The sequence below is a fragment of the Ranitomeya variabilis genome, chromosome 6 (genome assembly GCF_051348905.1).
Source record: "Ranitomeya variabilis isolate aRanVar5 chromosome 6, aRanVar5.hap1, whole genome shotgun sequence".
Taxonomy (NCBI): Eukaryota; Metazoa; Chordata; class Amphibia; order Anura; family Dendrobatidae; genus Ranitomeya; species Ranitomeya variabilis.
In genome coordinates, this window is record NC_135237.1 from 525,459,295 (window position 1) to 525,473,609 (window position 14,315).

The 14,315-nt window shown below is 46.2% G+C and overlaps 1 protein-coding gene across 1 annotated transcript in view; it reads left to right on the forward strand.

Annotated features, from left to right (window-relative positions):
• Positions 1–14,315, forward strand: part of PKHD1L1 (PKHD1 like 1) — a 210,714-nt gene that overhangs the window by 179,609 nt on the left and 16,790 nt on the right. The window contains exons 69-74 of the mRNA XM_077271084.1: positions 3,754–3,986; positions 7,471–7,638; positions 9,000–9,157; positions 11,611–11,740; positions 12,016–12,369; positions 13,950–14,101. Of these exons, the coding sequence (XP_077127199.1) occupies positions 3,754–3,986; positions 7,471–7,638; positions 9,000–9,157; positions 11,611–11,740; positions 12,016–12,369; positions 13,950–14,101 (1,195 nt within the window). The remainder of the gene's footprint in view (positions 1–3,753; positions 3,987–7,470; positions 7,639–8,999; positions 9,158–11,610; positions 11,741–12,015; positions 12,370–13,949; positions 14,102–14,315) is intronic.

Below are 14,315 nucleotides of genomic sequence, written 5' to 3' on the forward strand. Positions count from 1 at the left end.
CGCACTCAGCACCGCCACGCACAGCCGCCCGCACTCAGCACCGCCACGCACAGCCGCCCACGCACAGCATAGCCACGCACAGCCGCCGCACCCAGCATAGCCACGCACAGCCGCCGCACCCAGCATAGCCACGCACAGCCGCCGCACCCAGCACCGCCACAAACAGCCGCCGCACCCAGCACAGCCACGCACAGCCGCCCACACCCAGCACAGCCACGCACAGCCGGCCACACCCAGCACAGCCGCCCGCACCCAGCACAGCCTGAGCCGCCGCACCCAGCACAGCCGCCGCACCCAGCACAGCCGCCGCACCCAGCACAGCCGCCGCACCCAGCACAGCCACCGCACCCAGCACAGCCACGCCCACCCAGCACAGCCACGCACAGCCGCCCGCACCCAGCACAGCCGCCCGCACTCAGCACCGCCACGCACAGCCGCCCGCACTCAGCACCGCCACGCACAGCCGCCCATGCACAGCACAGCCACATACAGCCGCCGCACCCAGCATAGCCACGCACAGCCGCCCGCACCCAGCACCGCCACGCACAGCCGCCGCACCCAGCACAGCCACGCACAGCCGCCCGCACCCAGCACAGCTGCCCGCACCCAGCACAGCCGCCTGCACTCAGCACAGCCACGCACAGCCGCCCACAGCCACGCACAGCCGCCTGCACTCAGCACCGCCACTCACAGCTGCCCGCACTCAGCACCGCCACGCACAGCCGCCCACGCATAGCACAGCCACATACAGCCGCCCGCACTTAGCACAGCCGCCCGCACTGATGGGGTGCAGGATGGAGCAGCACATGATAGGGTGGAGCAGCACATGACAGGATGGGGGCGCAGGATGGAGCAGCACAGCCACCGCACCCAGCACAGCCACCGCACCCAGCACAGCCACCGCACCCAGCACAGCCACCGCACCCAGCACAGCCACGCACAGCCGCCCGCACCCAGCACAGCCACGCACAGCCGCCCGCACTCAGTACCGCCACGCACAGCCGCCCGCACCCAGCACAGCCACCTGCACCCAGCACAGCCACGCCCAGCCGCCCGCACCCAGCACAGCCACGCCCAGCCGCCCACGCACAGCACAGCCACATACAGCCGCCCGCACTCAGCACAGCTGCCCGCACTCAGCACAGCCGCCCGCACTGATGGGGGCGCAGGATGGGAGCACATGACAGGATGGGGATGCAGGATGGAGTAGCACATACCAGGATGGAGACCATATACCAATATAAATGCTCGCCACCCGGGCGTAGAACGGGTTCAATAGCTAGTATATATATATATATATATATATATATATATATATATATATATATATATATATATATATATATATATATATATATATATATAAATGAATTCAAGTTTTTAATTCAGTTCCATTCCTCCTGGTGTAAACATTCGGTCTTTCGCTTTGCTGTCTGCCCTTACTAACACTTGTGACTAGAGATGACGGAACCCGTGGAATAGGGACTCGGACTTCGATGCTTTAAAATGTCTGTTAAATGGTCATAGTGAGGGCTAGGGGACAGCAAAAAGAAGCTAAATGGGGGTGAGAGCATGACAATTGCTCTGCAAACAAATGTGAATAGGTATATGACTTAAAGGGGTTCTGTCACCATAGCAATCATGATAAGGTAGGAAGTAAATGAATATTCAATAGTGCTAGCTACTTCCAGTCCAGTTAAAAATTTTACTCACAGAGCATGTGGCAGAGTACCCCCTCAAAAGCAGCTTACAAAATTCACCCACAGAGTATGGGGCATAGTACTCTTTTGTTAGCAGCTTATACATTTTACCCACAGAGCATGGGACAGAGTACTCCTACATTAGCAGCTTACAAATGCCACCCACAAAGCATGGGGCAGAGGACCGCCTCAGAAGCAGTTTACTAATTTCACCCACAGAGCATGTGGTACAGTACCCCTACATTAGCAGCTTACAAATTTCACCCACAGAGTATAGGGCAGAGTACTCCTTCATTAGCATTTTATAAATTTCACCCACCAAGCATGGGGCAAAGTACCCCTTCATTAGCAGCTTACAAATTTCATGCACAGAGCCAAAGTTTCATCATCAGTAGCTGGTAGTTTGATTATGTATACAGAGAGCAATCCCCCACGAGGCTTGCTACAGCCAGTCCCAGCCACTTTGCCTTGGGATGCCCCTCCAATGCAGGCGGTGCGGTGCAGACTACATATAGTGGCTTAAAGGACAGTACTAGCACAGATATGGGTTGCAGAGTACACGCAGCATTTTTTTTGCAGAGTGCGCAGTCACTCACTTTAGCTGTGTCCTATCCCTACATTAATGAAAGCATAATGATGGGGACACTCATGATCCGGCCTTTATACTTGGCATGGCTGTGATGGCTCCGGAAGTGCCCACAGTCTAAAAGCTTTTTGATTGGCTGCACTGCAGCCTTTCAACAAGCTTTATCAGTTTGGCGAACCTAAACAGGAAACCAGACATAAAGTAAAAGGTCCGTGTTCAGGGTTTGGTATGAACCCAGAACGTCGCCCATTCCTACTTGTTTCAGTATGGCTGGTGGTAAAGATCTCACTAATACCAGTGCGGTCCTGCAATAGAATCCACCAGTTTAACAAGTTAGATCATGACATTTCTTTCCTCCTAAATCTTCCCCATCACCTGTGAGTGATATCACTGAGAAGTGGAAGGAACAGCAGCAAATAAGCCACGAAGTGGAGTCCACTTAAAGTTGCAAAGAGGGGTCACCGAGTGATGTAAATCAGGGGGCAGAAAAGTTACCAACACTCTGCTGGCTCCATATCTGCAGAGTCTAGACCTCCTCTGGTGTAATCATCGGCTTGAAAACTGTGCCCCCGTTGGGAGATTCATAGCCAAGTAGCTGCATGCAGTCTTATGTCACCAAGTACAACGCCAAAAGTCGGATGGAATGATGTGAAGCCACCACTAATAGACTCTGCGCAGGTGTTCTGTGCAGTGACAGATCACACTTCTCTCTCCAGCATCTAGTGGACAAGTTATCAAACACCAGGAGAACGTTACCCGACTGAGTTAATTGTGCCCACTGTAAAGCTTGGTGGAGGAGAGATAATGCTATGGGGTTGTTTTTCAGGGGATTAGGATTAGCAACTTAGTTCCAGTGAGAGAAAATTTTAATACTTCAGCATAAAAGACATTTTGTGCAATTTCTTATTTCCAACTTTGTGGAAACAGTTTGATGAGGGCCCTTTTCTGTTCCCAATGAATGTGGCCAGTACACAAAGCAAGGTAATTAAAAACATGGTTGGAGTAGCTTAGGTGAAAGAACATGACTGGCCACACAGAACCTGGACTTCAGCCCCATCCAACACCTTTGGGATGATCTAGAGATTATCAGCCCATCCATCTACTCCAACATCAGGGTCTGACCCCACAAATGCTTTTCTGGATGAAAGGGCAAAAGTTTCCACAGACATCTACAAAATCTTGAAGAAATTCTTTGAAAGAGTGGAAGCTATTACAGCTGCAGAGGGGCAAACTCCACATTGATGTCTTTGGGTTTAGATTGAGAGGTCATAAAAGTTCCTGTGGTTATAACATGTAGTGTCCCAATACTTTTGGCCATATCTTGTATCGTAGTGGTCTCTCGGATAGGAAATTAGATGCCAGAGTTCCTGGGTTAAAACATCATACAATACTATGAGTGAAATCCTAATATAGATCTGTGAGTGTATTGTAGATGTTTCATCATAACATTTTTTCTTGTCACTACAGAAAAGCAAATCCATCTGACTGTGTAGATATGACCTGCGATGCCAAAAGGAAGACATTGTTGAAAGATCTTGATGGATCTTTCCTGGGACAGATTGGTGATGTAGTTCCACAATCAGAATTCGAGTGGGATGGAAACACAAAGTACGGCCTGGGAGACTATAGGATTCCTAAAGTCATGCTGACTTACCTGAATGGAAGCCGAATTCCTGTGTCACAAGTGGCGCCATACAAAGGTGAATAATTTAAGGCTACGGAAACTGAACAGTGCACTGCTCATGAAAGTCTTTGCAAATTTGAGACAATGCCATTTTTTTATAGCAGAACATGTCATCAAGTAGAACATAGAGTGGTTTTAGGGGCTGAGTGTAATGGCAGCGCTGGTATCCTTGCACAATTTATCTTTCTCCTCCTGGCAGGGATGCCGACATACTCACCGCCACAGCCATGCTGCTTCGGTCCCCACCGCAGCTTCTTTTTTCCAGGAACTGCGCATGGTGTGCAGCACTCCCGAGAAAATGTCCCCAACTCAAAGCTGGGAGACATCTAATACTTAAGGCACCTTCCCCTGTACCTAATCCTGATCCGCCTTGTCGGCATCTGTACCTCCTTTCTCTCCTGTCCAGTCTGTACTAGTGCCTGTGATCCTGTATCTGAGTCTGCCCTGTGTTCCTGAACATGCCCTGCCTGTGCCAGCTCCAGTATTCATCCTGTCAACCAGACGTACCACTTCCATCCATTCTGTAAATCAGTTTCTGGCTGGTCTGACTCTCCGAGTTCATCCCTGCTGGTTCCACAACCATCAGCGTGACACTGAACTTGCAGTATAATACACAGCCTGGCTCCTGCAGCAATGGCGGGGTATCTAAGATAAAAGCCAGAAGCAAGAAGCATAGCCTAATAGGATGATGCTAACAGACCAACACACTGCAATATAGAAGTGTATTGTACAAGAGATCAAATGATTTCAAGTCACATATTAAGACTAAGAATATCATCAAAAAGTTAATTTATTTCAGTTCTTCAATACAAAAAGTAAAACTCATATATTATATAGTCATTACAAACATAGTGATCTATTTCAAGTGTTTATTTCTGTTAATGTTGATGATTATGGCTTACAGCCAATGAAACCCAATAGTCATTATCTCAGTAAATTAGAATAATTAACAAAAAATACCAGGAAAGGCATTCTAAGCGTTTAAAAAGGTTCCTTAGTCTGTTTCAGTAGGTTCCACAATCATAGGGAAGACTGCTGACTTGACAGAAGTCCAGAAGGCAGTCATTGACACACTCCACAAGGAAGGTAAGCCACAAAAGGTCACTGCTAAAGAAGCTGGCTGTTCACAGAGTGCTCTATGCAAGCATATTAATGGAAAGTTGAGTGAAAGGAAAAAGTGTGATATAAAAAAGGTGCACAAGCAACCGGGATAACTGCAGCCTTGAAAGGATTGTTAAGAAAATGCCATTCAAAAATTTGGGGGAGATTCACAAGGAGAGGACTGCTGCTGCAGTCATTGCTTCAAGTGCAACCACACACAGATGTATCCACTACAAGGGCTACAAGTGTCGAATTCCTTGTGTCAAGGCACTAGACAATGCCAGAAACATCTTACCTGGGCCAAGGAGAAAAAGAACTGGACTGTTGCTCAGTGGTCCAAGGTTTTGTATTAAGATGAAAGTAAATTTTGCATTTCATTTGGAAATAAAGTTCCCAGAGTCTGGAAAAGAGTGGAGAGTAGTGTTGAGCGATACTGTCCGATACTTGAAAGTATCGGTATCGGAAAGTATCGGCCGATACCGGCAAAGTATCGGATCTAATCCGATACCGATACCCGATACCAATACAAGTCAATGGGACACCAAGTATCGGACGGTATCCTGTATGGTTTCCAGGGTCTGAAGGAGAGGAAACTCTCCTTCAGGCCCTGGGATCCATATCAATGTGTAAAAGAAAGAATTAAAATAAAAAATAGGGATATACTCACCCTCTGACGCGCCCTGGACTTTACCGCCGTAACCGGGAGCCGTTGTACCTAAGAATGCGCGCTTGAAGGGCCTTAGATGACGTCATGGCGCTCTGATTGGTCCGTAGCGGTCGCGTGACCGCTACGCGACCAATCACAAAGCCGTGACGTCACCTAAGGTCTTTCAAGCGCTTGAAATACCTTAGAAGACGTCCGCAGCTTCTGATTGGTCGCGTAGCGGTCGCGTGACCGCTACGCGACCAATCACAAAGCCGTGACATCACCTAAGGTCTTTCAAGCGCTTGAAAGACCTTAGGTGACGTCACGGCTTTGTGATTGGTCGCGTAGCGGTCACGCGACCGCTACGGACCAATCAGAGCGCCGTGACGTCATCTAAGGCCCTTCAAGCGCGCATTCTTAGGTACAACGGCTCCCGGTTACGGCGGTAAAGTCCAGGGGCCGCCGGAGAGGTGAGTATATCCCTATTTTTTATTTTAATTCTTTCTTTTACACATTGATATTAATCCCGATACCGATTCCCAATACCACAAAAGTATCGGATCTCGGTATCGGAATTCCGATACCGCAAGTATCGGCCGATACCCGATACTTGCGGTATCGGAATGCTCAACACTAGTGGAGAGGCCACAATCCAAGCTGCTTGAGGTCTAGTGTGAAGCTTCAACAATCAGTGATAGTTTGGGGAGCCATGTCATCTGCCGGTGTAGGTCCACTGTGTTTTATCAAGACCAATGTCACCACAGCTGTCTACCAGGAAATTTTAGAGCACTTCATGCTTCCCTCTGCCGACAAGGTTTTTGCAGATGGAAATTTCATTCTCCAGCAGGACTTGGCACCTGTCCACACTGCCAAAAGTACCAATACCTGGTTTACAAACAACAGCATCATTGTACTTCATTGGCAGCAAACTCGCCTGACCTTAACCCCATAGAAAATCTATGGGGTATTGTCAATAGGAAGATGAGAGACACCAGACCCAACAATGCAGACGAGCTGAAGGCTGCTATCAAAGCAACCTGGGCCTCCATAACACCTCAGCAGTGCCACAGACTGATCACCTCCATGCCACACCGCATTGATGCAGTAATTGATGCAAAAGGAGCCCCGACCAAGTATTGAGGGCATTTACCCAACATACATTTCAGTAGGCCAACATTTCAGATTTTAAAATAATTTTTCAAGCTGGTATTATAAAGTATTCTAATTTACTGAGATAATGACTTTTGGGTTTTCATTGGCTGTAAGCCATAATCATCATCATTAGCACAAAATAACCACTTGAAATTCATCACTCTGTTTGTAATGACTCTATATAATATAGTTGTTTCACTTGTTGTTTTGAAGAAATGAAATAAATTAACTTTTTGATGACATTCTAATTTTGTGAGAAGCACGTGTATATATACAGTCATGGCCGAAAATGTTGGCACCCTTGAAATTGTTTGAGAAAATGAAGCATTTCTCCCAGAAAATTATTTCAATTGCACGTTTTGTTATACACATGTTTATTTCCTTTGTGTGTATTGGAGCAAAGCAAAAAACTGAGAAAAAAAGGCAAATTGGACATAATTTGAAACTGAAACTTTGCTTCCAGCAAATCAGTCCCCAGGAGCAGATCTCAGGGACCATGATCAAATGGACATTCATTCATAAATGCAGAATATGTATCCCACTATTTTTTTCTCCTCCCACTTTTGGACATCTTATTATATTCTGTGTTTGCTTCTACCAGGCATTATCAGGGATAACACATGTGTATACGTGTCGGCCTGGGAGGCATACAGATGCAGCGGCCTGAACCATGAAATGCTTGTTATAGAAAGCCTTGATGCCGACACTGAGACGAGACGCCTGTCACCCGTGGCTGTGCTGGGAGACGGCTATGTGGACCTCATCAATGGTATGTGTCATTTACGATTTCCATTCATATATCTCCTCTTTGTACTGTGATATATGTGATGCAGTAACCCCTGTAACAGGTAGGGGGCGCTGCATGATCTCCCCAGTATGCGCTTGGATACGTGATGGTATAGAGAGAAAGTTTGGCAGGATTGTGAATGGCCAATATGTGTGTTGCAGAGGAGGTTACTCTGCACTGTCAATCTGAGTGTAAGTTGGTCTGCTGGGACCTGTAGTCCCTCAAGAGTTTGTGTTATGTGTGTAGTTCTCATGGGAGATTGGCAGGGCTAGTCATGAGAGATGGGAGGGTCAGACTAGCCACACACACACTCCCACCCAGGGGAGTGGTTACCAGTATGTAATGTGACCAGGGTGTGGGTCAGCGTTCGGTGTGAGCTCCCTGTGTGTGGAGCTGAGAGGTGTGTCCGGTAGGTCCTGTGTGGTTCCTGTGTGTGGACCTGACCGGTGAAGGTGCTGGATCGTCCTAGGAATGTCTAGGGTCCTGCAAGCACCTGAGACGGTCGGTGCTGGATTGTCCTAGGAATGACTAGGGTCCTGTGAGCACCTGAGACCGAGGAACCTGATGTACGGATGGTGCTGGATTGTCCTAGGAATGACTAGGGTCCTGCAAGCACCTGAGATGGTTGGTGCTGGATTGTCCTAGGAATGACTAGGGTCCTGCAAGCACCTGAGACCGTGAGACTTGGCTTCGGGTGGCCTGGGCATTGGACGTTCCCGGCTGGGGAAGGACGTTCTGAAGAATACCCGGACTAGGCCACCAGGCAGGGTCCTGGCTACCTGGGTGTTGGGAGGTCCTGCGACGAGGACCGGATCCCTGAATAGCACGAGGTGAGGACCGGGATCTGTGGAGCCAGGGACAGTTACTGTGTGGGGAAGCTGGAGTCCTTCGGTGAGGTCTGGACTGACTACTGGCTGCCGACCAGGCAAGTTGGGGATCCCCGTTAGGCAGCTTACCCAGAAGAGTGTTAACGGAGTGTGGGGAAGCTGGAGTCCTTTGGTGAGGTCTGGACTGACTACTGTGTATTGACCAGGCGAGTTGGTGATCCCCGTTAGGCAGCTTACCCAGAAGAGGTTAACGGAGTCGGCATGAGGAGCAGGAGCTCCCGTCAGGTACCAAAGAGACTGTTGGTGCCTGTTGTGTTTTATGTGATATAAGTAATGAACTTTGCATAACCCGGTTTATGGCATATTCAATAAACCGCATGGACTGTTTTGTTAGAAAATTGTGCCTGGCTACATTAATCCCGCGCCAAGTGAGTGTCCCCCAATACACTCAGTAAGAGAAATCTTACAGTACTTATTCTGGTGGTTTAATCGAACTGCTCTATATTTTAATTTTAGGTCCCCAAGATCATGGCTGGTGCTCTGGATACACCTGCCAGAAGAGGGTCTCCTTGTTTCACTCTATAGTGGCTACCAACGAGTCATTTGATGTCTATTTTACCAGCACGAGCCCCCAGAGTCTCCGACTGCTGCTGCTCAACGTAAACAACACAAAGGTAAGATACTGAGACAAGCAAATGGTAACTGCTAACAGTCATGGATGACTAACACTAAGTCACATATTGTATATATTTTCAAAATAATCCCTTAAGTTAAAGGGTTTGTCTCACAGTCACATGTGCTACATGCTGCAATACGCCAGGCCAGCTAATCAACAGAAGACTCATGGATGCCGACAGGTAGATGGTGGTTCTCTAGTCTTCCAGCTAGTAGCCATCAATTACTGACGTGATTGATGGATTGGGTACTGAAAGAATTCGCACCAACTTTAAAGGCAAGCCAAACTTCTGCTCTAACTTTTTACACCAGTCAGAATGGGGGAGCAGCAGCACAGCTGAGTTTAGCTGCGTCACATTGCAAACTCTTCTATCAGCTCTATTCCTCTCATAGCACTGTCAGCTTTGCTGTGCTTCTCCTCCTCCACATTGCCTGTCCAGGGATGAGAGCTCTGTCTCACTATCACACTCTTCTCTGTCATGCTCAACTTGTACTCCTTTTGCAGTGAGATTAGAGCAGGATCTCATTACATATCACTCAGGAGTAGTCCAGAACAGTCAGGCTGCTCCTGTGTGAGATGTAAGTGATGTTCCCTGTTCTCACCTCACAGAAATTACAAGTTGCTTGAGCATAGCAGACATAAGTGTGATTACTGACACACTCAGTAATTAGGAGATCTGAAAGAAGGGTTTGTAATGTAACACAGCTAAACTCAGCTGCACTGCCACTACTCAAACACTGACTTATGCAGGAGGTTAGACCAGGTGATCACGGCTGTATCATTACAACAAACACACTGTGAAACCTGCTCTAAGCTATGATGGGGTGTGCTATTCTTTTTGTTGTTGCCTGCTTATGATTGGTCAGCATCGTTCACCGTTCTCTTCACCATATTCATTAATGATCTGGTAGAAGGTTTACACAGTAAAATATTGATATTTGCAGATGATACAAAACTATGTAAAGCAGTTAATACACGAGAAGATAGTATTCTGCTACAGATGGATCTGGATAAGTTGGAAACTTGGGCTGAAAGGTGGCAGATGAGGTTTAACAATGATAAATGTAAAGTTATACACATGGGAAAAAGGAATCAATATCACCATTACACACTGAACGGGAAACCACTGGGTAAATCTGATATGGAGAAGGACTTGGGGATCCTAGTTAATGATAAACTTACCTGGAGCAGCCAGTGCCAGGCAGCAGCTGCCAAGGCAAACAGGATCATGGGGTGCATTAAAAGAGGTCTGGATACACATGATGAGAGCATTATACTGCCTCTGTACAAATCCCTAGTTAGACCGCACATGGAGTACTGTGTCCAGTTTTGGGCACCGGTGCTCAGGAAGGATATAATGGAACTAGAGAGAGTACAAAGGAGGGCAACAAAGTTAATAAAGGGGATGGGAGAACTACAATACCCAGATAGATTAGCGAAATTAGGACTATTTAGTCTAGAAAAAAGACGACTGAGGGGTGATCTAATAACCATGTATAAGTATATAAGGGGACAATACAAATATCTCGCTGAGGATCTGTTTATACCAAGGAAGGTGACGGGCACAAGGGGGCATTCTTTGCGTCTGGAGGAGAGAAGGTTTTTCCACCAACATAGAAGAGGATTCTTTACTGTTAGGGCAGTGAGAATCTGGAATTGCTTGCCTGAGGAGGTGGTGATGGCGAACTCAGTTGAGGGGTTCAAGAGAGGCCTGGATGTCTTCCTGGAGCAGAACAATATTGTATCATACAATTATTAGGTTCTGTAGAAGGATGTAGATCTGGGGATTTATTATGATGGAATATAGGAATATAGGCTGAACTGGATGGACAAATGTCTTTTTTCGGCCTTACTAACTATGTTATGTTCAGGAAGAAGTACATGCCCCCAGTGAAAACTATCTGATAACATCCACTTTCACTTAAAAAATTTAACAAGTGCTAATATCTCAGCAACAGCGAGGCAAAATAAGAAAAAAATATTTTATTCCGATTTGTAGTCACTATTACATAGTGTGTACAGGTCTTTAAGGACTCCCATTTCTTATAATACAATATCAGTACTATAAGTTTGGATACATTTGTAATATGTGACACGATCAATTTAGGTTGGTTCTTAGATTGGCGTCCTGAGTCAAGGACGCCTTTCTACGAAGTCTGTCTGTTGTAATAGGTCATTTGTCAGGCAGTTCTCCTACTGAAACACCGTTAGAGACTACATACACATTGCCATATTATACGAACTCTTGGTTCACATTGCGCTTTTTTTATACAACACCATATGTGTATCATAGGAAGTGTCTATGGATCTGTAATATGTAAGAGTTCCTAGCTACAGGCAACATAGACCTCTTCATAAATGCATATGATGATAGTTTTAAAATATTTGGCTTGCCTTCATTCTGCTCCGTAGGATCCCACCACTGACTTCATTATATTTCTTTTTTTGCAGTCTGTCCTTGTAGGAATTTACTACTCAAATCCTCAACGTTTGGATGTCTATGTTAATAATGTCTATATAAACCCTACAAATATAGAATGGAAGGGATCGGACTATACCTTGAAGGAACCTACTTATGTGGGTAAGGTATTGAATCCTCCATGACCGCATTTGTTTAAGGACCACTGAATTATATTGTTGGTATCGATCTTATATTATAGAGAATCTGTCTGTAAGATGATCATTACTGTACATTTGGAGCTACAATAAACTTTCCAGGCAATTCTGGCTAATTCAATGAGTTTCTTGGCCTTACAGAAGAACTTAACCTTGTTGATTACGTACAAACATATTTCCTCTTTCTTTACAATAACATTAGTTGGTTGATGATGTGAATGTTGTCACTTCCTCTGATAGGACAATACATGCCTCTGCTCAACTCAACGATTTTGGGAGAAAACTTCTTTGACCGTGTCTATAACATGCTGTATATCCTGGTGAGAGGATCCATTCCAGTGGAAATTCGCACATCTCCTCTGATTGTTATCTCATTTAATCTTCCGGCAATGACCGTGGACCAATTTTACGGGGATAATCTTGTTAGGAACCTTGCGCTTTTCTTGAAGATTCCGGCAAGCAAAATTCGTATTACAAAGATAGTGGCAGAGAGCTCTAAACGAAGAAAGAGAGCGGCAGGAGGAATAAGCGTATCTGTAGAAATTGCAGATCCACCGGTCCAAGAAATAAACTCTACTAGTAGTAACTCAACAGGTAAGTTGGTAACTTTTACCATTGTGGATGAGACCAAGCTACTACAAAACCCTCTTTACTTAGCCTCGTTATTGCAGACCTGGGCAAAGTGCAACCCGGTCTGCAAAGGGCTGATAACAGTGGTCCACGGGTCGCACCATGCCCTCCTCCGCCCAATAGCTCGCGTCCTGATATCACTGCTATCTGCATCCTCAGGATGTTTTTATTTTTTATATGTGTAAAGGACGTGTGAGGGCCCATACTTAATATAGGGAGGCTATGTGGGGGTTTGTGCTGTATATTGAAGGCTATGTGGTGCTCATATTGTGTATTGAGGCTATGTGAGGGCTCATACTATATATAGATTTCACTTTGTGTTGCATGGACAGCCCAACATGTGACAAACTTGGGGCATCCTACTTCAGCAAGTTTTGGTTTAAGAATAAACAAAACAAATTTCAGCAGTTCATCATTCTTGATAGCAGAGGTTCTTCCGTGCATGGAAACCCCAACAAAGGGCAAAAGCAAACTAATAGTCAGATAGTCCAAAAATCCAGGGAACTCTTCATAAAAACATCCAACTTATTAATATGGTTTGAATAAAGTTATAATTATTATTTATTTATATAGCACCATTAATTCCATGGTGCTGTACATGTGAAAATGGGTTACATACAGGGTTATAGATATCGTTAACAGTAAACAAATTTACAATGACAGACTGGTACAGAGGAGAGAGGACCCTGTTCTTGCGGACTTACATTCTTTGAGATAATGGGGAAGAGACAGGGGGTCGGTGTGCTGCAGCACTGGTGGTGGTGAGGTGGCAGCTCTGGTGGGGATGAGGCGGCAGCTTGGGTGGTTGGTGAGGCGGTAGCTCAGGTGGTTGGTGAGGCGGCAGAATGGTTATTGCAGGCTGTAGGCTTTCCTGAAGAGATGGGTTTCCAGGTTTCGTCTGAAGGATCCGAGGGTGGTGGATAATCAGACGTGTTGAGGCGTGAAATTCCAGAGGATGGGGGATATTCGGGAGAAATCTTGGAGGCAGTTGTATATGGAACGAATAAGTGTGGAGGAGAGTAGGAGGTCTTGGGAGGATCCAAGATTACGTGAGGGAAGATAGTGGTAGATTAGTTCAGAGATATAAGGAGGGCACAGGTTGTGGATGGCTTTGTAGATCAGTGTTAGTAGCTTGAACTGGATTCGTTGGGGGATTGGGAGCCAGTGGAGAGATTTGCAGAGGGGAGAAGCAGTGGAGTAGCAAGGAGAGTGGTGGATTAGCCGAGCAGCAGAGTTGAGGACAGACTGGAGTGGTGCAAGGGAGTTAGCGGGGAGGCCACAGAGGAGGGTGTTGCAGTAATCGAGGCGGGAGATGATGAGGGCATGCACAAGAGTTTTAGTAGATTGTGGGCTGAGGAAGGGACGGATTCTGGCAGTATTTTTGAGTTGGATGTTTTTATCTCCTTGGATGCTGGACTAACTTCTTTTTTTTTTAGGTTTAAGACTGACGTATGTAGCATCAGTACTAATAAACCCTCCCTTCTTCTTTCTGTGCCTGTGGATTTCCAGTAATGATGTTCTGCTAATTTGGTTTTCCTATTTAGACGCACTGACATACACAAATTTCCAGGATATCAGTAAAAACCTGGCATCTGCCGCTATTAATGGAAGTCTCAGCTCGCAGTTGAATGTCACTGTGTCATCGTTGTCCATTTCTGATCCAGTTCCATCTCCTAGTGATCCGGCCTGGAGTCAGGTAACTACTCCCCCAATCCTGTTGTATTATTAGATTATTTCACCCCATACAGATTGTTTGTAGAGTAGACTAGAGGAATTAGGCATAGTGCCACCAAAGCATCACTTGGAGATTAATATATGGCTCCTTAGCCCAAGCTTTGCTGCTATTTTCCTGTCCTAAGACTATGTTACTAAAAAAAGTGGTAGCATCGGTGGGCGGTTGGATCATGTAA